The 24,278-nt window shown below is 37.7% G+C and overlaps 2 protein-coding genes across 4 annotated transcripts in view; one reads left to right on the plus strand and one right to left on the minus strand.

Moving 5' to 3' along the window:
* The window catches only part of PUDP (pseudouridine 5'-phosphatase), a 76,701-nt gene extending 56,041 nt beyond the window's left edge, over positions 1 to 20,660 (minus strand). The window contains exon 1 of the mRNA XM_065646124.1: positions 20,555 to 20,660. Coding sequence (XP_065502196.1) covers positions 20,555 to 20,636 — 82 coding nt within the window. The 5' untranslated portion in view covers positions 20,637 to 20,660. The remainder of the gene's footprint in view (positions 1 to 20,554) is intronic.
* STS (steroid sulfatase) overlaps positions 20,281 to 24,278 on the plus strand; it is a 110,083-nt gene continuing 106,085 nt past the window's right edge. For 2 of the 3 annotated variants that reach the window (XM_065646092.1, XM_065646101.1), the window contains exon 1: positions 20,281 to 20,585. In XM_065646092.1, the coding sequence (XP_065502164.1) occupies positions 20,572 to 20,585 (14 nt within the window). In that variant the 5' untranslated portion in view covers positions 20,281 to 20,571. Of the gene's footprint in view, positions 20,586 to 21,444; positions 21,517 to 24,278 lie in introns of those variants that run through there. The other variant, XM_065646111.1, reaches the window with a different exon arrangement.

Below are 24,278 nucleotides of genomic sequence, written 5' to 3' on the forward strand. Positions count from 1 at the left end.
TGAAATGGTCGGGACAATCAACATTCCAGAGAGTGTGAGATGTTTCTTCCACCCACAGAGTTATAGTAATAACAATGACATTTACATTTCCTCTCATTTCTGCATTTAAATGTAACACAGGCCTTTGTGTGTTTATTCTCCCACTGTATCAACTGAAACAGTGTTAAAGAACACAGGATTTAAATATAGTAATGGCAAAGCCAAAACAGTGACAGATTTCCCATCAGAAAGACTTTGTCAAGTCTTGAGTATCACATGCAGAACTTAGTCAATGGTCCTCACACCCACCTACTTCAACATGCCACTGAATAAAGCATGGTGCATAACTCATTCCTCATCCTTCTTCTATCCTTACCATGTCTTTCAGGGGGAATCTGAGACTTTCCCTTTGAGATATCAGCAGTCAAACAGACAGACAAAACCAGTATGAGCAATGCAAAAGACTAGCAACTATATAGCTATCACTGGAACGGGTCTGAAATTGCAAGAATTAGTTTAAACCACCCAGACCCACTGAAGAATTAAGGCTGAAGGCTCTTGAGTTAGCAAAACAATCAGGGGGAAAAAAAAATAAAGGATAATTTGAATTTTTTTTTAAATAAACAATATTTAGTAGAAAACTATTTTGTAATTTCTGGTAAAAGGTCAGTCTTGCAGTTCCCTCCCAACAACCTTCCATTCACACTTCCCTACTGTGAAAGCTAGTTTATAAATGCATGAGTATGGTTACCCGTGATGGCTAAGAGGAAAAAAAAAAGCAGTGGTGTAACAGCTGACCCCAAAATCACTTACAACAGCTTAGCAAAAGTGGGGATGAGGAAGGCAGGCAACAGAAATTACTTTCTGCACAACAGCCTAAGTGTTACAGCACTAGTCCAGAAAATGAGACTCAGCCTTTCAATTTACCCTTAGGGCCTGAGCCTACTTCTCTAACATCCCACGACATTTGTGTTATGCTATTATGTTATATACATATATACATATATAAAAACCATTTATATAATTTGTATAGAAATATAAAACATATAAACATGTATATCGTATATATACATATATATAGTGTGTGTATATACAGTACTGTGTTTTAAAGGCAAAAGCTGCCTTTTAAAGAATAAAACTCAGATGAGTGCTAGCCAGCCAACACAAATCAACATGGAGCCTGTTGACTTAAGGGCTCATTAAAGGGATGCCCGTTCAAACCCCTTGGCAAAGATGGCCTCAGGAGGACATGAGGAACAGGAATGTTCTATTCTTTGCTGTAGTATTCCCCCCATTCCTTTCAAATGAGCTTGTTTAAGAAGAAATCAAAATCTAAATCTATCACCTTACAGAGACAACCACTTCAGTCATTGTCACAGGAGGCAATAAGCACTGCTTTTATGCATGCTCAACCAAAATATTTGAGCTACGCCTAATGTCAGGGCATGTGGTGCTGATGTACTCAACCAGGCGGGCTGAACCTAAATGCAGTCTGGCCCATCAAACCAGCCAAAGGAAATGCTGCTGCAGTATTCATATCTTGTACCTTTTGACTGATCTACTCTCATAACCAGGATTTAAGTTGATCTTATTGCTACACGGAAGTTAAAGAAATGTAAAGCCTCTATTAAAATACATAGCAAGCATCAAATAAAGGCTACTTCAAGATCATAATCCAGTTATAAGGAACAAGTTATTTGGTAAACCATTTCATATGACTGATAAACCGTAACTTCCAAAGATAAAGAAAAAAAATTATTATAATCACCAAAAATTAAAATTACTGCTTCCAAGTTAATTGAGTGATGATTTGCAAATTATTATATTTTTGATTAGCACTTTGAAAAATTCGGAAAAATGATTCATTATTCATTTTAGTAGGGAGCAGGTAGAAGTCTGTTCCGGAGCTTTAATTTTTGCAAATCTATTTCTTTTTTTTTTTCTGTTGCACTAGAATATTAATATAAGTACACTTCAGGATATACAAGTATGCTACATGGTGATTACTTCGCTAAGTCCAGAGAAACACACTGTCACTGGATAACTCAGTCTGAGTACTGTCAGTCTGTTTGCCCTTGTCTGATATGAGACATCCTACAGTGAATTCAAGTTATTGCTAACAGGCTTAAAAATAAGGTAAGTTTGGTGCCCAAAAAATACTAGCTGCATAGAACTATTGCCAAATGAGTGTCACATATTTGCCCCTCTGGGCTTATATTACTGGGAGAATTCTTCAATGGCAACTACAGAGGAAGCAAGTTTCTCATGTTATATGCAAAGAAACATTTTACTTCTACGGGGAAGTGAAGCAGCTTCTGGACAAATTCAAAAGGCTTTTAGTTTACATTAATACAGCAGACATATCTTAATGCTATCTTGTATTCACATATGCACCTTATCCTTCTTTTTAATGCCACAGGGAAGTAAAAGAAACAGTTCAGGAATAAGGCATGCAAACACTCTTCTGATGTGAAGTTGTGACCAAATACTCCATCATCAATACAAAATAGTACAGGAAACATTAAAGAGAAGTCTGTATTTCAACTCTGGAGCATGATGGAACCGAACTTTGAAGTAACAGGCAATATATATGATTTAATTCAAAACATTCTAAATCTGCACTTATTAAATATCAGCTGACAGCATCTCACTAGTTTAAAAAAATAGAAAAGCTATTGATTCACAGAAACTGCCTGATATGCTTTCTGAGGCGTTCGCGAGGCCCTTAGCCATTAACAACGGAACTATGCAAACGTCAGCTGATATGGTGCCTACATAATCCCGCTTGTTGGGCTGAAACCCATGGCAAACAAAGAGGCAGCTTCTTAAAATGTGTATGATGAGGCCCAAGCCAAGGAACAGTTACATTGCCTTTAGCATATGAGCTGCTACAAGGCAATAGTATCATAGGAGGACTGTTCTCATCCAGAGGAGCACTTGACAGCTCCAGGAAGAACAGCTTATGGCATGATCACAAGGAAGCTGGCCTTTCACCAAAGGGTTCTCTCTTCTTCTCAATACATTGCTGACAACATGTAGCAGCAGTTCACTGACCTCAGGGATGCAAAACAGGGTTTAAAAAGTTGTTTTAAAATGAGATGTCCCAAGCAACTTGGAAGAAACCACCACACAAGGCAGATGAAACCAGAAAGTTCATCATGTTATTAAAATCAGCAGAATAACCAAATATATCTTCTTAATTAAGATATACTTTCTCCAGGAAAAGCTATAAGAAACATAACCTTCCCTGAACAGACATCCCAGAGCTGTTCTGTTCAGCCCACAACACAAAACAGCAAAAATGGAAAAAAACAATAGTCAATGGGGGGTGGGGAGAGTCGGAAAACTTTATTCCACCCTCAAAAAAATCCAACAAAATTAAACCAAAGAGAAAATTCTCTTCAGCATGCCACAGTTCTAACACTTACTTCATTCTTCTCAGAAATCTTGTGCTTGCCCAGGAGGCTACATATATATAAAACCTAGGTGAGTTGCAAATTCAAGTTGTTTGACTTTCAGCATTACATGTTTCTAAGTCACTTTCTGTCATGCTGTCCAAAAAGTCAGTTTCCTAAACAGTAGAAACATTTCAAGCGACAGGGTGACTTTAATAGAAATGAAAAACATTATTTTTCCAGTATGGCCTTCAACAATGTTCTAAACTTAATTGCAGCAATGTGTCAAACACGTTACCACAAAGGAAGTGTGAAGAACTACAGATTAATAAAGCCAATCTCTTCCACCTGCTCAAAAGTGCCTAAAATTTTGAAGTAAATCTGCTGATGGAATAATTTCTCTGTGGTGATAACACTAAGGGGAAAAAAACCCAAACATCAACAATGTGCTTGATGTTCCAAGACAGAGGACATTTCATCATAGCTGACAGCTTCCAGTCAAGGGGAATGTGTCAGAAATACTGCAAGAACTGGTCAAAGTATCTCTTTAGTAGTTGTATGCCAAGAACTCCTAATCCTAACTAGAATCTAAAATACAAAAAAGAATCAGACCTTAGAGATTCATGTGGCCAAGTGGGACACAGCAAATTGAAAATTATGTTTTATGAGCTGTAGTCGCTCGTTGTTTGAAAACTGTCAATAAAACCTCAAAATCATGGTATAAAAAACAATTTTAGGGACTTCGAGCACCACATGATAAGTGTGGACTTGAGGCTAGGCGAACCACAGGCTTCTTTAAAGTTGCATGACCACAGCCCTCACTTCCCACATAGGGCTGAGGACCGCAGTAGAGGGCTGTTCTCACAGAGCACTGAAAAACCTCACATGGTGACAGCAAGAGTTGTCCTACCTCCAAGACTTGGCAGTAAGCTGGAGGCAGGTCCTAAATGACTCTTCGGTCAAATGCAACCTGGAGCCCAGAGTGCGACCACTCAAAGCCAGTGATGGTAAACAAGCTCTTTTTGTTTCCTAACACTATGGGTAGAAGCACAGACCTACTGGAAGACTGTAATTTGTTTTAGATTATAATCATTTTGCTTAAAATTGACATGGTGAAATAAAAACTTATACACGGTCATAGAACCTTTAAATTAATCTACATTGAATCCACTGAGAGATACCTAAATGATACATTCACTTAGGTTGGAAGAGACATTTAAAGATCATCTAGTCCAACCCCCATGCCATGGGCAGGGACATCTTCAACTACATCACGTTGCACCAAGCACCATCCAACCCAAACGCCATTTGCACATCAGCACCTGAACAGCAGATGCTGTGCACTGAGGACACTTTGTATGGCAAAAAGAGCTTTTCCTATTTCCGGGACATTAAGCCAGTCTGCTACTCAACTGCAGTCAGACTGTATTAGTACTAGATTTTCATATTACTATTCCTCAATAAACAGCCACTTAGAGAGTTCGGTATGCCATAACAGTTGTTTAAAAGGATTCCTTTTATTTTCTTCATGAGTATTTACACAGTAATTCTCAGTTCTGCTGCTGCAGAGCTGTATAATTTTTCTCCCAGTATGTATGTTAAATTTTGCTGAAAAACTTTGGCTTCTCTGCACAGATGATGTAGTCCACCTAGTAATACTAGTATAAACTATCACACTAGAAACAGAGAATATATTAGGTTTTATTATACTGCAAAATCTTATCAGCATATTTTGAGCTAGGCTTCTGTTGTGAAAATTGCTGTACAAGGTCGTGTGATCTGCCCAAGAACTCTACCTCCCACCATAAAAAAATCTCTACTTAATAAGATAGATCAGATACATGCTGATTAGGAAGCCTGAAAAACAAATGCAAATACAAGGCATCAATGACAGTCCATGTAAGACACGGAGAAGATATTTCAAAATTAAACATTTGAGAGAAAATGCCAGTGAAAGGGTTTCAAACCACCTCAGCTTGAAACCACTCCAGAGACCTCCATTAATCTCTTCACTGCACACAAAAATGATTTTATTTTAGTAGAAGTGCTATAGAGTACGCTTAAAAATTTGGCATACATCAGGTACCTAAAGGTGGATGTATACTGGACCCAGTCCTAACTTTCAACTAAAATATTTTAGCTTTTAAGCTTTTCTAAGAGTGGCATTTCCTGGTGATTGAGAACAGATCCACGACTTAAATCCTGCACTTGGATCAAACCGACCTATGATTATTTTAACATATTATGACTAGCATAAGGTCTTCAAACATCAAAATCTATTTAACTTAAACTCTACTATCCCTTGCTTAAAATGGGAAAAATAACAAAACAGTACCAGGGATGTTTCATAAAAAGACATACAACTTATCCACACTACAATCCTGGAAGAATACAGTGATTACAAAAAGGTTCAGACAGAGAATCTCACTAACACACCAGCGAACCCAATTCACATGAGGACTACAGCAGAAATAGAAAGCTGGAAGATGACTCTCTGACAGCAGCTATTAAGGTTATATTTTCAGCTATCTCAAAGGGAAAAGGCTGAATCTTATTTTGCTAGAGAGTGGTTCTGAGTATAATGGAAATGTTATGTTATGACTCTGGTTTGAGTATGACAGCTTAGAGTTACAAGAAATGGTGCTGTGTATCCTATGAAATGAAATAAAAAATATGTGTTCAGAGACTCTAAGAGTGCAAGGAACTTTAGTCCATCATTTCATTCTCTTGTATGATTAATGTGCTAAAAATAAAAATAGATATTGTGAACCGAACCAGAAGTCATTCTCCTTTCACTCATTCTTTCTTCCTTTCTACCTCGGTTCTGCAAGCTGAGGTCAAAATTTACATCTTAAGACACAAGCAGCTTTGCTCTGCTGTAGCTGAAATGTAATAAGCCTGACATAGGAGTTACTTTGGTAGGATGTGCTTAGTTGTACTGCAATGCCAAAGTACATGCTCAATAAGAACATAAAAGGAGATTTTTTTTTTTTTTTTTTTTACTTTATTTCCAAAACCAGCCCCAACTTCCTTCTCTCCATCCAAAAACTACAGATATAAAAAAAAGAAAAATGTGCCTTTCTCTCGCTACCCAGAACTAGGTACGAATCTACTGAGATCGATTAAGTCACAATGGTACAGGCAAGAGACAACCAAGCTGAGTTTCTGAATATAAACACGTTAGATAAGATACACATTTTCAATTCCACAGTAACTAACCTGAAATTAGATTTACAAAAAAAAAAAAAAAAAATTGCTTCAAAGTAACAATCTGCTATCTCATTCTCGTTGTAAATGTGAAAATTGTTTTTGAAGGTGCATTGCAGGCAGCTTCAGAGTTAGAAAGGGGTGAGATGTTTAAGGAAATTAGGAAAAAAAAAAAGTCTCTCTGATTAACACCTGATGCAGTGTGGCAAAAATAATAGCTAGAAATGATTAGTATAAGCATTGCTTATGCAACTATATATAGTAACTATGAAAACAATTATGAACAGCCATATTCAGCAGTATCCAAACAGATCTGACACACAAAATTTAGAATGAAGTAGAAATTACTAACTGAATACGAAATAACTCTGAAAAATGCAATTTGTAACACTGTTCAATAGCTTCCCTGATCCTACTCTGGTAATTTCTTCCTGGTTGATCTAAAAATCAAGCTTACAATCAGCAAAATAAAAAGTGTCTGCTTCATTTGCTGAATACATTGAACTGAGACACTGGAACTTAAATGACTTTCAGACAAAAAGATTAAGTCCTAAAGCTATACCTTTTGACCCATTATGTTTTGAAACTGTTAGGAAGGACTAACATGTCCTAGGCATATAGTTAAAGCTGCATATCTAGTTAAACAGGGTTTCCTAAATGTAAGGAAAAAAAGAATTAGTAGGCATACAAGTTGCAATAATAATAAAGCAGCTGGTAACCAAAGCCCTTTCTCTTCTGAGAAGAGGCAAACGCACTATAGGCCACATTTTTCTAATAGCCTCCCGACTGTAGTTTTCAAAGAGATTGAAAACTTTGCACAGAAACACAAAACTGGTATTCCATCAATAAGCTGCAAAGCCTTTTGTTTCCTTCTGTTGTCTGAAGAGCAGATCTAACTATTAATATAAGAATCTGATTGTATGAAATGTTGCCATCAAAGAAAACAGAGCTCAACGCTGTTGAACACAGCTGCAGTCTACCCTCCAAAGGGCAGTTTTAGTCACTGAGCTTGTCATAACCAAAGAGGTGGGAGGGTTTTTTTCCTGTGTTAGGCTGACACAGTTCATGGTGGTATTGCTACAGGGCTGCCAGCCTGTCATCATTTCTGTTATGAACTTGTGTTTTCTACAGCTTTAAAACTTTGCTGGTAACAAATAAATAAAATGGAATTATAGAAGAATTAATGCTCTTTTCTTCAGGAAAGGGATTTCTTCTGACAGTACCCTTTAACTTATTATTATTATTAATTATAGAAAATCTAGCATGTTTCTTGAGAATTTAACTCCCTCCCATGGACTGTCAGAGGAGTTTAAGTAGGTCTTGAACGGGAAATGGGAAGCATCTACACTGCCAGAAGTGAAGCCATTAAATTACATCTTCATCATTATCACTCTGTGAAAAAATAATTTCCTTGGTAGCCTATAATTGTCTCAAAGGCTTCATTACAGACAACTCAAGCAGGTCATACACTTTTGAAATTTAGACTACCATTCAATACAGTTGTACAATATCTGCAATCATTGATCTTTGTAAACTATTTTGTTGAATATTTGATTTATGCTTCCAAGCCTTTATTATCAACAAAAACTTCAATAACTTGCAGAGGAGGAGTAGGTACTATTATTTAAACAGAATTGTAGTATTTTGTAACATCTGTGTCAACTCCTTTACTTTTATCCAAGGAAAGAGCAGTATCTGTAAGGTGCATCTTATTACACTCTGATATGTTACAACACCTCTGTATTGGGCACCTTGTAACTACTCATGACTACAAATATAATCTTACTGAATTATGTATTTCCATGCTGCGCTCATCTCTAAAAAAATAATGGCATGAAAGACCAAGGTTTGGGGGAAAAGTTACTGATAAGCACTATCAAATCAGCTGCCAAGTCAAGAATACTCAGGTAAGATGAGGATTTCAGGACTTCAGTGAGAACAATTTCTATGAAAATCAGATCTAATCTTAGTTGGGCCTAAACTTACAGGGTTTGTTTTTTTTTCAAATGCAACCCTGTTTTTAATTCACAGCACAAGAAGACTACTTCAAAGAAAAAGGAGGAGAGAAGAAAGGTAAATGTAGGATCCAACCAGAAAGAATTAATGGGTACTGGAAGTATTTTTATTTTTGTAACTCTTTTGAGATATACTTAGGAAAAACATTAGAACATCAATTAAACATTATCTCTTGTACATACAATTAGAATATGAAGCAGAGAACTGAAGCTTACAATTTCGATATGCAAGATACTACGAAGACAAAGGTAAACAAAATATCTACTGAAGAGTACGCAAAGGAAAAAAAATGTATTCTGCCTTCCTTTCCTTTATACACAAATACAGAAACATTTGGGTCAAACAGGAATATTTGGTTTTGTCCCCTGAAATCTCCAATTATAACAGAAGGAAGAAAAAGAACACATGAATCTATACTACGTTGAACTACAGTATTAGAAAATGGAATGGATGAAGAGGTGAATAACTTCCACGGGTTTGAGATAAATCTTAGAATATGGCTTTTCTTTTTCCCCTCTTATTAGAAACTTCTCAGAACATATTGCCATTTCTCACTTAACCAGGGCAACAAGGAGAGAAAAACCACGCTAAACCAAAATTCAATAATCTTGTATTATTGCCTGGGGGAGTGGGGGGAGAACATAGAAAGATTTATGTAGAGAACAATTTTAACCAGTATAATGCAGACAGGTACCAGCTACAGATCATGAAACACCAACTCTTAAAGCTAAGATCTTTAAGGGAAAAACAAAGCCTAGTTAATTCATAAACCATACAACCCTATTTTATTGTTAACTCTCCATTATGTAAAGATACTTCTTTAAGAAAATTTTGACATATTTTTAAGACATTTTTCTTTGACGATTTCTGAGTTACTGAAAAGCCACTCATTAATACTTATTTTAAATGGAAGAAATGCTCTCCTTTGCATACATACACATACATGAAAAGACATCTGCTGTTATCAGTTGTCATATGCAGGGACAGGAACTAGACTCGATGACCCTTGTGGGTCCCTTCCAACTCAGGACATTGTATGATTTCTAAAGCTTTATCCAAGAATTTTAGAGGTTTGTAGAGCACTGGAAATTTTCAACCTGAAAGAATATTATTTGAAAAATTCTTAAGTCTGCAAAACAAACAGATACCCAGGAAAAAAAAAAAATCACATAGAGAAAGCCTTCACAGACTTTCTTCTATTTGTGAAGTATATTTGAAATGAAAGCAAAACTAATATATCCAAGGAATAACTCCAGCATTTAGAACATAGTCTAAGAAAAACATTAACAAAAAATAAATATATCACAAAAAGAGAATTCCTAATGCTATGAACCTTCATAAGATGCCATCGAAATTCAGAAATTTTCTCAGAGACCAAGGTGTTACATGAAGACTGCTATACAAAGTATATTTGCATATATGGATAAGCATTGGGATAAGATCTTGCATGTTATTAACACTGTCTTTAATAATTGCAGTCAATTCTGTAGGTCCAATGTATATGTTTTGGAACTCACAGGCTATTTGTAAACCCTGGGACCTAGAAACACTCATGCCATACAGTATTTCAAATCTTGTCCCAGCATACATGCAGACTGCCTCCTCTGTCCAGCACCTTGCTTTCCATAGCAAAGGAGTGGTCTGGAGAGCAGTAACGGTGCTACAGCAGACTGCAGAAATCTCTTCTCTCAGGGCAGTTCAGGGACCAGCCTGGACAGGGGAGGCTGCGTGTGACAGATCACAGCCATCCATAGATTTTGTAGTAGTGAAGTGTAAGGTTTTTAGGAGATGCAGCTGCTTCTAAAGGTATGAAGACTCAGCTAATAGGCAGCTAAAAAATATGCCAAAAGTTCTTTAAAACTTTGAACACAATTAGCAAATAAACCCAAAACATTTTTTTTAATCTGTTAAAAAGAACTCTAGGCTTTCTAATGGAAAAAAAAAAAGTTAGAACTGGAATCAGCACAACAAGGGGCAGAAAGATGCAAAACCTTTTTCTTTTTTAAACTAACCCTTAGAACTTCATTTTTTTCTTGTTATTCTACAGCATCCCAAAGTGCACACATTAATTACCTGCTCTCTGTAACAAGTTCCAGAAGAGGGAAGGGGAATAGTTCACTCCCTCTTTGAAAAAGGCAAAGCCATGATAAAAAGTGAACGATGCAAAGTCAACAGCAAGTCAAACATTTTAAGAAACTAAATTTTACAATACTCTACAATTTGCAATCAACTGCCACATAAAAAGTTTAAAGTTCTAGAACACGCACACCAGAATGGCAATGCGACTCCTTGCTCTTCACTCTGAAATGTCTTCATTCATGGAAAACGAAGATGTTCTAATTAAAAATGGGAGAAGGAAAAATACCATAAAAATATGATCTACAACAATAATAATAATCTAAGTTATTAGGCAGCAGAGTAGCAAGTAGATATACTAGAATACCTTGGTGGCCCAAATGTTTTCATTTTCCTGGGATATGTTCCCCGTGAAACACGGTTTTTAATTTTTAAAGACTAGAAATTTATAGCATTGTGATATGCTCTTTGTGGCTCTATCTCCCCTGAGCCACAAGGCAAAGAACATTTTGTTAGTCCAATAATAAAATAATGCTACAGAGAGGATTCAGTCCTAGCATAAAAAGATCCACCATTTCACGTGGTGTAATTTTTTGCAGTAATGGTCATGTAGCAGAATGATGACATTAGCCAAAGTTATGTCATTTCACAAGCATATGAGTCTACTCTCTTGCCATGAGACAGGTCAAAGGAGCTTTCTGTATGTAAATTACAAAAAAAAAAAATCTTTACCATAGAACGATTTATTCAAATGAAATTATGTCTCAGTATACTCATACTCCACCTAAACCCTATTAATTTCTCCCACTTCAGCCCTTCTGACACACTACAACCTCAATATTTTCCTTAAACACACACATCTTTACTCCTCTTCCAGTATTAGGGCAAATTTTTTCTTCTTCCTCAGAAATGTTTCCAAATGAACAGCACCAGCATCAAACTCATAAAACAACCCAATCTAACAAAGACATTTCCTCTCATGACTGGCCACTAATCAAACAAGGGTCTATTAGTTTCAATATGTACTCTGTGGCAGTTTACATTACATCCAAACGGACTGATTAAAGCAGAACACAATTTTAAAGACATAATGTTCAAAAAGGTGCACTAACATGAGCAGGCAATTTGCAGTGCGTGGCGACACTGTGAAAGAGAACCTGAGCGAACTAATATCTATGCAGAGCAGACAACCCATGCACAGGAGCGAACAAGAGGGCTGACCTCTTGGCAGCAAATCCCACCACAAGCACAGGGCTGCTGCAAAGGACTTGCTTGTGTCTGTCCTTCGGAGAGCGAAGGTTACACAGGGGCTGCTGGAACTGTTACAGCAGGTCAGAAAACATCTATTAATGAGCTGGAAAAATGAGACACTGTATAATGCCGAACATATTATACAACAACAAAGGTCATGAGTAAATTCCTACATATGCTAGATTGAAAGACCGGACTGATAAATAATAAACCAAGCTTTCCTCTCAGTTGTGTTATCCTGAGACAAACTGAACATGAAACTTGCCCAAAGAGAACTACACATAGGCACAGCAGAGACAAAAACTAACAGCAGAGGAAAAAAATAATATATGGAGTGCTGATACATAACTGGAGCCCAAAGGAAAGCTTTCAAGAACTAGAAATAAAACAGTTTCATCAGAGACACATAGTGTACTAGAAGTAGGGCTTATTTGATGACTTTTACAAAAATACTTCATATACCTCAAGAGGGAAGGAAGAAAAAAAGTGACAATACATTTTAAAAAGAAACCAGCTATTACATATAACAATAGCAAAACCATACTTGGGAAAGAGCAGCGTCCACTTAGATGCAAGTTTTTCCAAATTACAGCATCAGATTTATTGCCAAACTACTATGGAAAATGGTACTTCTTGTAAGAGGAATTAAAAACTCCCAAAAACTGCACAAGAACAGAAAGCATACATAGAGACAGCAAACGTTGATACTGTTGATAGCTGTGCAACGCTTCTAGAAGCGAAATATTGGAGAAAAGAAAAAAAAAAATGAGAAAAGTTGTCGGCCATTAAAAGAAGAGCCATAAGAAATAGACAAGCATTCCTTAGTGGTTACTAAGGAAAGGAAGTCAAAAGTGAGATAAATAAAACAGGATGGTTTTCTCCAACCTAAGTATCAAGAAAAATCTTGATAAAGGTTGGCAGTACCTCAATGAACTCTGAGTCGGAACACTGATATTATTATTATTATTATTATCATCATCATTATGGAGGAAACAGATAAATCAAGGTCAGGAGTCTCTGTCAGAACCATTATAAGATCTAAAAATTATCTTTGCTAAATACTTCTCAGTAGTCTTGTGAAAGATATGAGAGGTACAGAGAGGTACGGTAACACATAACAGAAGCAGCAACAATCACCAGCAGCCTCTGCATCATGCAAAAGAAAATCAGTTGTCCATATTGAAAGGACTAGATACCAAATTTGAAGGGAGAAGATATTTAGCTTAATTGCTTTTGTGTTGTTAGTTAACGTAGTTCCCAGTTTTTTAAAAAAACAATGATCGCATTGTGAAAATTATTGTCACAACTGAGGTTTGCTGTCAATAATAAAAAAACAAGGTAAAAAATTAGTTACAGATAATAACAATTACCAACACCCTCTTCCCCACCATTAGAAGTATAAACGCAAGTATTCATGAATAAGATTGATTATTGGAGAAAATACACCAGGAGAACTAAAAGAGCAGAATTTTGCTGGTAAACTGCCCTACACAGAGAAATTAAGGTGGCCTTAAAAATTCCACTCTCAAGAGTTCAATTAGCCAGCTCACAACAAGGCTACATGAATGAACTACTGCTACTCAGAACAAGAGCTGCAGGGTTAGGCCCAAGACAGCACACAGTGTAACTACTGCCAGCATGCAGAAAAATAAATCCAGGGTTGTTAATGTTATTTTTCTTCTTAAGTAAAAGGAAAATTGGAATGCAGCAGCTGGAAATAGTGTTATTATAAGGAAAAATTCTATGCGCCTTTTCTTTGTGTGAAATTCTGTTCTATTTGTGACACATTATTATTTACATTCAAAGCAAAATAACTGGAATTTTATACACAAAACAGTGTGCATAGCCAACAAATATAAAACCTTATCATCTACAAACAGACTGGAAAATCTGCATTTAGGCACAGAAAGAGACTAATTTTTATAAATGGCCAAACTGCTGTGTGTATCTTTAAAATCACTAAACAGAACCTTTAGACTCCCAGCACCTTCAAAACATACCTCTCCACTTGTTAAAGGCCCTCTATACAATTGAATGTGTGTAACAGTTGGAAAACGAAAGCCACATTATTAACAGTAGAAAACTGAAATCTCTTGGGATTCATTTATTAGCATGTTTTGGGTTTTGTTATTTTAAAACCAAGTGCTTTGGGCCTGGTACAAGTAATAAATAAATAAGCACCAAAAATGTATTGCACTTGTATGTAACTTATATGCTATAATAAAATCAAATCATAGAGCTTTCAGCTTGGGAGCATTTGTTTGTTAATTCCCCAGGGAGAAAAAAAGATCATCGCTAATGCTGCCCGTGGCACTTTGAAATGTGATAATCATTACAGAAATGAAAAAAGTTCTGTTCTACAGATGCCTAACTAAGCTCCAGTTCTGGTTTATTCTAACTACAAACAACAGGAAACCATGCAGATGGACAATTGCAAATCAATAATGGGAATAACAGAAGTTAGACTCTAGGTTAGCATGTTTGTTATGTCCCTGCCAAAATTTTCCTTGCTGTTAAATTAAAACATTATCTTTCAAGCATATGACAAATCTTATTTACTCTATTTATGGTTAGTTAATTCTCAAAGAGGACCTGTTTTACTTATCTCCAAAATTTGCTCAAGAGGCATCTATGAGGTATTTTAATCTAATAATATCTTTAATCTCTTCGTTTTTGCAACAAGATGCAAGTACAGAACACAAGGGCAAGACAGTATTTTGTGTCTCCTTCTTTGTTCCCCCGAATCAGATGGAAATGGAGAATGGCAAGAAAATAAGTTTCCACTACCTAGAAGCAGAAAATAGGCTTACAAGATTGCCAGTTTATAGCCTAAGAAGATTAATTCCTCCACTTAAACCATAATAGAGGACAATCTAGAGAGGAGTGATGTTTAGTTGAATTGGTGCTATTTGCACTGATGCAGAAGAAATAGGAAGCTGTTTTAACCTCTCATTCACACTGTAAAAAAAAAGACAGCACGTACATAAGCAAACTCCAGCATGGAACTCTTACCAGATTTCTCATAACAGCAATCTCCCAGGTAACTTGTGTAACACAATGGAAGTCAGAGTACATTTCTGACTTCTGACCTTGCGACAATTAGTAGGTAACACTGGGGAGAAAGACAACATGCCAAAACTCCGAGGAACCTCACAATGCTGCAATGAATTTAACTGCAAGTTAATTTCTTCTATACTAAAGACCAGAGATTACCTGTATGACCAGCCATGCAGGAGCTGGCACAGGAGAACCCCATGGTTTTCTCCACACAAAGGAGACAGGGGCTGCAAAAGCAGCAAATTCTGATCCCAGTTGCTTGAAATGCAGGGTGTTTCAAAAAGATGGGCCCAATTTGAAATCACTGCCTTTTGAAATTGGGTCCATATTTTTGAAACACCATGTACTTCTCACCCCACTGCAAATGGTCAGAACAAGCGGGTATACCTAGTGCCTTCTCCATCCAATGTGACTTTGAGTTATGGCAAAGCTATCTCGCAAAGCTAAGTTGCTTTAGAAACCATCTCTCCTTTAGATTTACTTGAATATACTGACATTCTTATGTCAAGATGCTGTTTCACAGCACTAAGGGACACCAGCAACAATAATAATTTACATGAAACAGTCACTACTCCTAACAAAAATTTAAACAAAAATAAAACCTGACAACTTACTATACTAAAGCATCATGTTCTCTGCTTGTTTATTTAGCTGTAGTTCAGCTGTAAGCACAATGCTAAGAAGTATCTTTGCAGCAGTTTTCTAAGTGCATTTGTCAGCTAGGAAAGGTTAATATTATACATGCAACTTGTAAAGAATAGAATTTCTAATTTAAAATATTTTCAGCCCCATGCAAATTTAGGTACAGATCAACAAAGCCAACATTAAATCCTGTCTGTATTCTGGTGGTGGGGTAGCTATTAACTACAATTACATAATAAAACTCCTCGCCATAGCTCAAAATACAACCTATGCAGTAAGCTGAGAAGATAGATCCTAGAGGGCATTACTGTAGTTCTATATTTTGTACAAATTCAATGGATTTTTCCTTCCCCATCTTCAGCATTGGTTTTGTATGTTTTTTACAATATACTAAAATGCCAGGATGAGATATTAAACAGTAAAACTATAACAAAAGTACTTATTTATCAAAGATCTTCAAAGATCTCTAGTTTCTGTTCTGTTTTTTTTTATTTTTATTTATTTTAGCAAGCTAACCCTGTGCTGTATGCATTGGATAAGCACACACATAAGCAGGTTTAATAGTTCTAATTATACTACATACTAGTGGTAAGAACAGTAGTCTACTGTACAAGTTCTGAGCATTTATTGTTCGGATTTGCTGTAGGAAAACAAGCAGAAATTTAACACTACATAAGCGTTGGTTTAAAAAAAAAAAAGTACAGCAGTACACCAAAATTAAAATGGAGTTATTCCTTTTCCTCTGGTTTATACTACACAGTGAAGTGAGCACCACTTATAAACTATGTTAACTAAATCTTGGTGCATATGTATAATAAAGCAGGATGTAACTGTAGTACACTCAGACAAAGGTTGTTTTTTTCCATTACAGCTGGAGTTTCATAAAAAAAAAAAAGTACTTTAATTAATTTTACCTACTAAATAACAAGCTTTCTAGGGGTGCTATTCACATATTTTACTTGCTAAATTAGAGCACTATTTTCCAGTGTGCTGATTTCCTGCCAAGTGGAACAACAGACAAAACCCCCTAAGATTTCACCCAACAGCTCAAAAAGAAAGAGACGGTAATCCAAAAGGAGAAAAACCCAAAAGCAGGGTGAACCGCATTGATCATAAGTGCTGAAAAAAAGGGTGTTAGATAACATTTCAAACAATGATAAAGAAGGCCTTACAATGAAAGGGATGAAATACTTCTACTGGAATTTCAGGGGCAAGAACTTCCCTATTGAAAGTAAGCTGATACATCGAGGTGGAACTCAAGGACAACTTAATCAGTCTCAATTATGTTAAAGAGATGGGGGGAGGTAAAGTCACAGAAGATTGGACTCAGCAACACTTTCACACAGTCTAGCGTCTGCCACTAAGTATATGGATGCAGGTTCTGGGGGGTGACACCTGGATTGTTTCCAAAGTCACAAACCTTGTAAGTGCCTCAGACCTCATTTAAGGATTTTATACTCACAGTTATGAAGTAGTCACGAATATTTTGGAAATCTTCCTATCAGAAGATATCCTGCCTTCTTTAATCAGAAGCAAGCATGTCAGCTATAGAAAGTTCGTGGCACATTAGATGAATTTAATGTTCAATTTTTCATTGTTTATAGATAAATTAATATTTGGTCTATAAAATTGGCAAAGCTGAGGTGAAAACTTTCAAAAACAGTCACATACATTTACACACACTGATTTATTGTGAAAATTACTGCAAACCCTAAACCTTCAGATTCTGAAAAATACAATCAGTTACGGAGGTACTTGTAGTTTTAGATATCCAATACCAAAAAATTTGTTTGTGCTCTTTCAAATGAGGTAATTTTATGCAGATTTCTCTAGCTTCTAGCAATACACATGTAATTCATTTTATCATCTTTGATTAACACTGTGACATATTAAAAGTTTCATAAGAAAATTAAAGGGCACCTTGTTTCTCATGTAGTCTTACATCAAGGTAACCATGTGTCTCATTCAGAAGATTTACGGCAAACAAGTTGGGTAGAAAGTCTCTAGCCTGTGTGTCCCTCATGCCATTCTATCCCAAAAATTACTCCAAATTTCTTGAAATACATAGGAATCTTGGGGAAGACCAAGCAGTCTCCCGACTGCCTTTTTGCCTCCTAAGGGTCAGAACTCGTCATGAAACAAACAGGTTCACTAAAAATTATGCTAGAGTTGTGACAGAACTCAAAATATTTAGAGGCTGAAACATACTACAAATCCTCCGAAAGGAAGTGTACGTTATGAAAATCATCAAGGTAGTGTCCCTTTTATTCCCCTGTACAGGAAGACACTTAAGAGTATTTTCAGTCTAATTTTATAATTATGGCTTTCACCACAGCTGAAAGATTACTGAAATACAAAACGTTCTTTCTGTGCATTTTTTTAAAATGGAAGAAATAACATCCGTCTTGTAGCATAACAGTAACTAGGGGAATGGAAACACAACACAACAAATATTTATCAGTGCAAAGGATGCCTCTCATATAAAGAGAAAAATAAATTACACCAGCATGCATAAACTCTTCATGTAGTGTATTTTATATATAAGCCTACAAGATGCCATAATTTATGTCTGCTATTTTGTTTGAATCCAGAAAGTGATAAAAGTATTTCTCTGGAGCTATACTTTATAATAGATAAATTTAATATCAGCGAGAAGTAGGTTTACATCTTGAGTGTCTCAATCTTGGCAAATTTGGGCCCAAGAATTATGGATTCTTTATAATTACTTTCCCAGTATGAGATACAGTTCATAATCTAGAGTATTTTTATTGCTTCCTCACTGTATGAACCCCAGGAGTATGGAGAACTAAACATGACTCAGAACCTCCATTTGTATTGGTTTTGACTGTTTGAAATTCTGCAGAAAAGCAATTTCTAAATATAGACAGGACATCTGAGAAAAATGTCTTTAGTTCCTAGAATATTGCCCACAGCAAAGGCGCTATCCTGTAAATACCTGTGAATAATAAATTCACTTAAAACCGATACATAAATCTTATGTAGCCATGTCAATGCCTAAATATTCATACTGCTTACCTAGACTGTCCTGCTCAGGTGAGTAGTCTGTGCCAAGCAGATTTTCAAATTCTGCTAAAAAGCAGTAGTAATTAAAAAAGCTTTCCTGCAACTTCTAAGTAATAATTAAATGAAAATAATTTATTCTGGATTTAAAAAACAAAACAAAACCAAACCCCACAAAACAAAACAAACAAACCAAACAAACAAAAAACCCACCACCCTAAACGCACACCACATAACTCCAGGCTACTTGAGGCTCTAGTGGTGAAACTGAAAATGAAGCTACTTAATCACTCTTTTGCCTAGGAAATTGAGAGTGTAGATGAAACGAACAGAAACCAGAGGCTCCAAAATGCTTGACACTATTTGTGATAATCTGAGTAAAGCCGTTTTTGTTTAAAACCATGATAAATGAATTGCCTTCACCTGTTATACGCATGAACTGAAAAGCAGACATTTCTTAGAAACAGAGTAATTCATTAGACTTCACAGCAGTTTTTCCAGAAATTGCAATGATCCAGGTTTTGCAGAAAGAAGGCACATGCCTCAAGTTCTCACTTTTTAAGAATTCACCCACATCCAAAACTGCTTCCTGTGTGATAATCCACACAGACTATTTCAAAAACCAAGTCACATACAAAAATACTCCATGATGCTACAGGAGATGTGCAGCAGGCGGCTCTGTTTCAGCAAATAGTTAAGAATCACAGAACCACAGAATGTTAGGGATTGGAAGGGACCTCGAAAGATCATCTAGTCCAATCCTCCCGCTGGAGCAGGAACACCCAGACGAGGTTACACAGGAAGGTGTCCAGGCGGGGTTTGAATGTCTCCAGAGAAGGAGACTCCACAACCCCTCCTGGGCAGCCTGTTCCAGTGTTCTGTCACCCTCACTGAGAAGAAGTTTCTTCTCATATTTAAGTGGAACCTCCTGTGTTCCAGTTTGCACCCATTGCCCCTTGTCTTATCACTGGTTGTCACTGAGAAGAGCCTGGCCCCATCCTCCTGACACTTACCCTTTATGTATTTACAAGCCAACTTAAATACTGTTTTAAACACACTGACTATTCAAACCTAAAGATCCAATCTAACTGTAGCATGAGGGGCATTCTGGAGACACTGAAGACCCATCTGGACGCATTCCTGTGCGATCTGCTCTGGGTGAACCTGCTTTAGCAGGTGGGTTGGACTGGATGATCTCCAGAGGTCCCTTCCAACCCAAACCATTCTGTGATTCTGCAACCGACAGATTTCAGAATGACCCCGTAAAGCTAAGTCTACTAAAAGAAAAACCGGGAGAGGACCATCGGAGCAGTTTCCAGACCTTTCAGCTGGGGGTTGCAGCTCCAAACGTTTACGCGCTCTGCTGTGCCCCGCGCAGCCGCCTCCTGCTGATCCCCGGGCTCCTTTAGTCTTAAAAACCTGGAAACCCATTCTCCACACTCGCTTTCCTTGTTTCTTTGTTCCCCCCCACAGCCACCCATGCTTAAGGGTAAGCGCCCCTTTCAGTCTCAGCCCCGGATCTCTTAATTCAGACGAAATTTGCCCAGGGAAGGCAGGAGCTGGCGTGGAGGAGAAGGAGAGGAAGGAAACAAATCGTTTCCTGTTGCTTCAACCCCTCCAAGCTGGTTTAAGCAACGCCGCCCGGGGCGCCCTGGCAGCCCGCCCAGAACCAGTAGAGCGCGAAAGAGCGGCCGCAGGGGGCGGCCCGGCCCGGCCCGCTCCGCTCCGCTGACCCCGGGAGGCGCCTCAGCTGAGGGGCGGCGCGTCGAGGCGGGCGAGGGGGCTGCTCACCGCCCGCTGCGGCCCCTTCGCAGCCCGCACGGAGCGGCCGGGCCTCACAGCGCAGTGGGCCTGGCCAGCCCGAGGCGGCGGCCGGGCCGCGGCAGGGGAGAGGAGCGAAGGCTACACACCCAGCAGGAGCCCGTCCATGTCAAAGATCAGGTGAGTGACCGGCCGCAGCGCGGCCGCGGAGGAGCAGGAGGAGGCGGCCATGGCGAGACCAGGGCGGCGCGGAGCCCGCCTGGCGCTGGCGCAAGCGCGCTCCGCCGCCGCGGCCGGAGCCGCTGGGGAGCGGTGCAGCCGCGGGGGAAGGTTGGGCCGGGCCGGGCCGGGCCGGGCCGCGGCGGCGAGCGGGCGTCGGTGCCGGGAGCGCTGCGGGGCGGCCGGCGGGGCGGAAGATTGTTTGTTTCGCTGTTCTTTTTGTAAGACGAAGTCAGTTTCTCTTCGTGGGCCTCTTGTCGTGGAAGACCTTTTAGGCCCCACTTGATGCTGTCTGTGGCAGAGACGCCTTTTGACGTGTTTAGACCTTGTTTCCTCGAAAAAGTTGGGCGTGCATGTGTAGAGATTTACCAGGATAATATTATCGCTGAATCATACTTGGGGTTGTAAAGAAAAAGGCGTAAATCTATGTTAAACTGTGAGGAAAGAGTAAAGGTGTGTAAACCTGGCTCTTAAGGGCTGCTGGGCACGGGAGTAGTTAATTGTGGGTTGTTCTGTGAGTTTTCTTTTCTGAAACATTCAAGAAGTTCTGAAGTTCAAGAAACAAGCCAATGTTCTCAACATAAAGCAAAATCTTCCTGCACGGACACCTAATCTGATGTTGGCTGGGCAGGTGTGAGGGAAAGAGTCATCAGTCTTCCTTTTACATCCTTCCTTCTTCATCAGTCTTCCTTTTTTTTTTTTTTTTTTTTTTCATGCAGGTAACTCACCGTTGGGCGTCAGTACCAGTTGCAGAAGCAGACACGAAAAGAGCCATGTCAGGCTCTCAAGGTGGCATGCTGGCCTGAAGATTTGTCCTGCTTTGCCCTTCTGTGTGCAGGCAGTGGTTAGTTGTGGCTTCGCATAAAGGCAGTCCTGTCACCTTTGTCTGTAGGTAGGCCTCTCGGCAACTCATTTTTTTCTGACAGTGCCTTCATTTGAATTTGGCAGTACTCCACCATTTTAGCAAGTTAGTGGTGGCTATTAAAGCCCTAACTGTAGGTGTCATACAGTCATATTTAAATTTTAATTTAGCCCCCTTAGGCATCTCACCTACACCCAAAACCTATCCCTTAAAAGAACTCTTACCTTACATTTGTCGGAAATACCATAGCCACAAAGTCCTCATACCTCCTCCTATTTTGGAAAAAAAAGACAACAAATAAAACATCCTTGGCCTTTACTTTTACCTTTTTAATAATAAAACTTGTCTTTCAAACAGTTTTTTGAGTTGGTTTTCTGATTTTTTTTTTTTTTTTTTACATGTCTCATTTTGTAGTGATTGTTTGATAATTCTGCTTAGGCCCTGCCTATGTAGGCTAGGAAAAAACTGTGCATAGTGCCTTAAATGTATTTTTTATATGTCATGTGTAGTCATGACATGTATCTGTTAGTTCTTGCATAGATTTAAGAAGATGGGTCCTGTGCTTCCAGATCCAATTTTTCTTTGTAACCATACGAGTGTTAAGAATGCCCGCAGCTGTTTTGTTTCTGCAATAAACACTGTGTGATATGTAAATGTTCAAACTTTGTTTCAAACAGCAAATGCATTAGTTTGCTTAATAGTTCACTTCTGTGGGAGCATAGCTATAATCAATGGAAAGGTCAAATCCTAAATACAGTATGTCCAAAAAAGTATTTATCTGTTAAAAGGAATAAAAAATCATTATAGTAATTTCAATGCTTATAACGGTAGTATTCTGCTATTCGAAGAAGGAATGTGTTTCTGCTGGAAGAGTGTACTCTGTTGTGGCAAAAATTTCAAGAGGGTGAGTAATGAGTTTGTATGGCAGTTGTACCTGAGGTGGATTAATCCATTTTCTAATTATCAAATATTCTAAAAAAAGTCCATCTTTAATTGTTTTTGCTGGCATAGTAACACCTACTTTTATTAACGAGAAAGAGCTACGTCACTCATGTATTCTGATTGATTTTTGTAATTAGAGAAAAGCGTAAGTATTTTGATCACAACTCCACCTCCCCTACCCTCCCCAAAAGGGGAGATATTCACTATTTGTAGCCCGTAAACCACCAGTTCATCTCAGAAAACATAAGGCTTATGTAAAATTTAAGTATTTAAAGGGGAAATAAATAATAAAGACAACCACTATGAAGAAAAAAAATTAAAGTGTAATACACAAGATGTTCAGGGGTTAAGTAGTTTGTGTTACAAATCTTACTGTACACATTTCAAGATAGTCAGGTGACCTGACATGCTGATGACCTCAGTTTGCTTTGCTTTACTCTGTCTCATCAGTGATAATCAGTGTAATGTTAGCTTACTTGATTCTTCAAAGCTACGTTCAAACAGGGGAAAATCTTCCCAATATAGACAAACTGTTTAGAGATATTTAGTGTGACTAAGTATTCTTGCTAACAGAGTGAAATTCAAATTCCGAGCAGAACTTTTAATTCATGGTGGACTATAGTTTTCTAGATGCACAAGTAAGTGAAAATGCTGATCTAAGTTTTATTTGAGCTGTATTAAATATTTGTCTCAAACATCTCAGCAGTAGTATTTGTGTCTTGTTTTTTTGAGAAGGTGTGTAAAGAAGTTGAGAATTGTGCAATTGATTTTTTTTTTTTTTTTTTTTTTTTTTTTTGGCTACATTATTTATTTTAAGGCTGTTTCAAGTGATAAGGACTTCATTTTAATAACTTTTGAGTTCTGGGAAGCATACAGTGGTGGAGGAGGTACAGTAGCCATGAAAACAGTTAATTCTGTGCTTAAGGACCTGAAGTCTGCTTATTGAGAAGGGTGCACTTGGGTTACTGAGACATAATCATGCAAATAAACTTGAGTCCTGTAAAGTCTGAAGAATAGTTAACTACATACACATGTTTAAATGAATTTTACTTGCTATCGGGGCACATACCAAGTCAGATGAATAACTCTTTGCCAAGTTTTATATTTTATGGTGTAACATAGTACGTATACATGCTGGGGGTTCAGGTTTTTGCATGACTGTAAGTTAGCTGCCAATAGGTAGCCCTTCTTACCCAAACAAGTCTACTTTATCCAGATTTGTAGTAATATGTTAAAATCACTTTGTTTTTATTTTTCTTGCATGTCAGATAAGGTCAAAATACTCGGGTGCATTTCCAAAGCATTTCAAGTATGCAACGCAAAGTTTTATATACACATAACCTTTTTTTTGACCTTTCTGTGTTTGAGTTTTCTTTACCTTGAAGCTAAAATGTTTTCCACATTACTGAAACTTATGTGACTAAGTTCTTTTCCTGGAGAGTAAAAGCTTCAGAACATGTTTGTTTTCTTAGGTAATACACTTGACTCAAAAATTGCAGTTTTCTATTTCACTCCTTCATACTGTGCTCGAAACATGGATTCACTTACATATTTTTATAGCATTGGTAGTAGCATCATGTACTATGTGTTTCACACAGAAATGACTGACTTGATTTTTCTTGTTCTGCAGGCGCCTTTGCAAAGAGGATAAACAGATTATAATCCATTTTAGTTTGAATATTATAATCTAAAGAATAAACCCAGTAATTTAAAAGCTTTCAGGATGATTTACAAGAACAGCTGTTAAACCCACTATTAGTAACAAATTACTTGGAATGACTTAGAGTTAAATATAATTTAATTCAGGTATCAGCTGAGATTCACAACAGTTGCTATAGTTGAGCCTATAA

Source organism: Caloenas nicobarica, chromosome 1 (genome assembly GCF_036013445.1).
Source record: "Caloenas nicobarica isolate bCalNic1 chromosome 1, bCalNic1.hap1, whole genome shotgun sequence".
Classification (NCBI taxonomy): domain Eukaryota; kingdom Metazoa; phylum Chordata; class Aves; order Columbiformes; family Columbidae; genus Caloenas; species Caloenas nicobarica.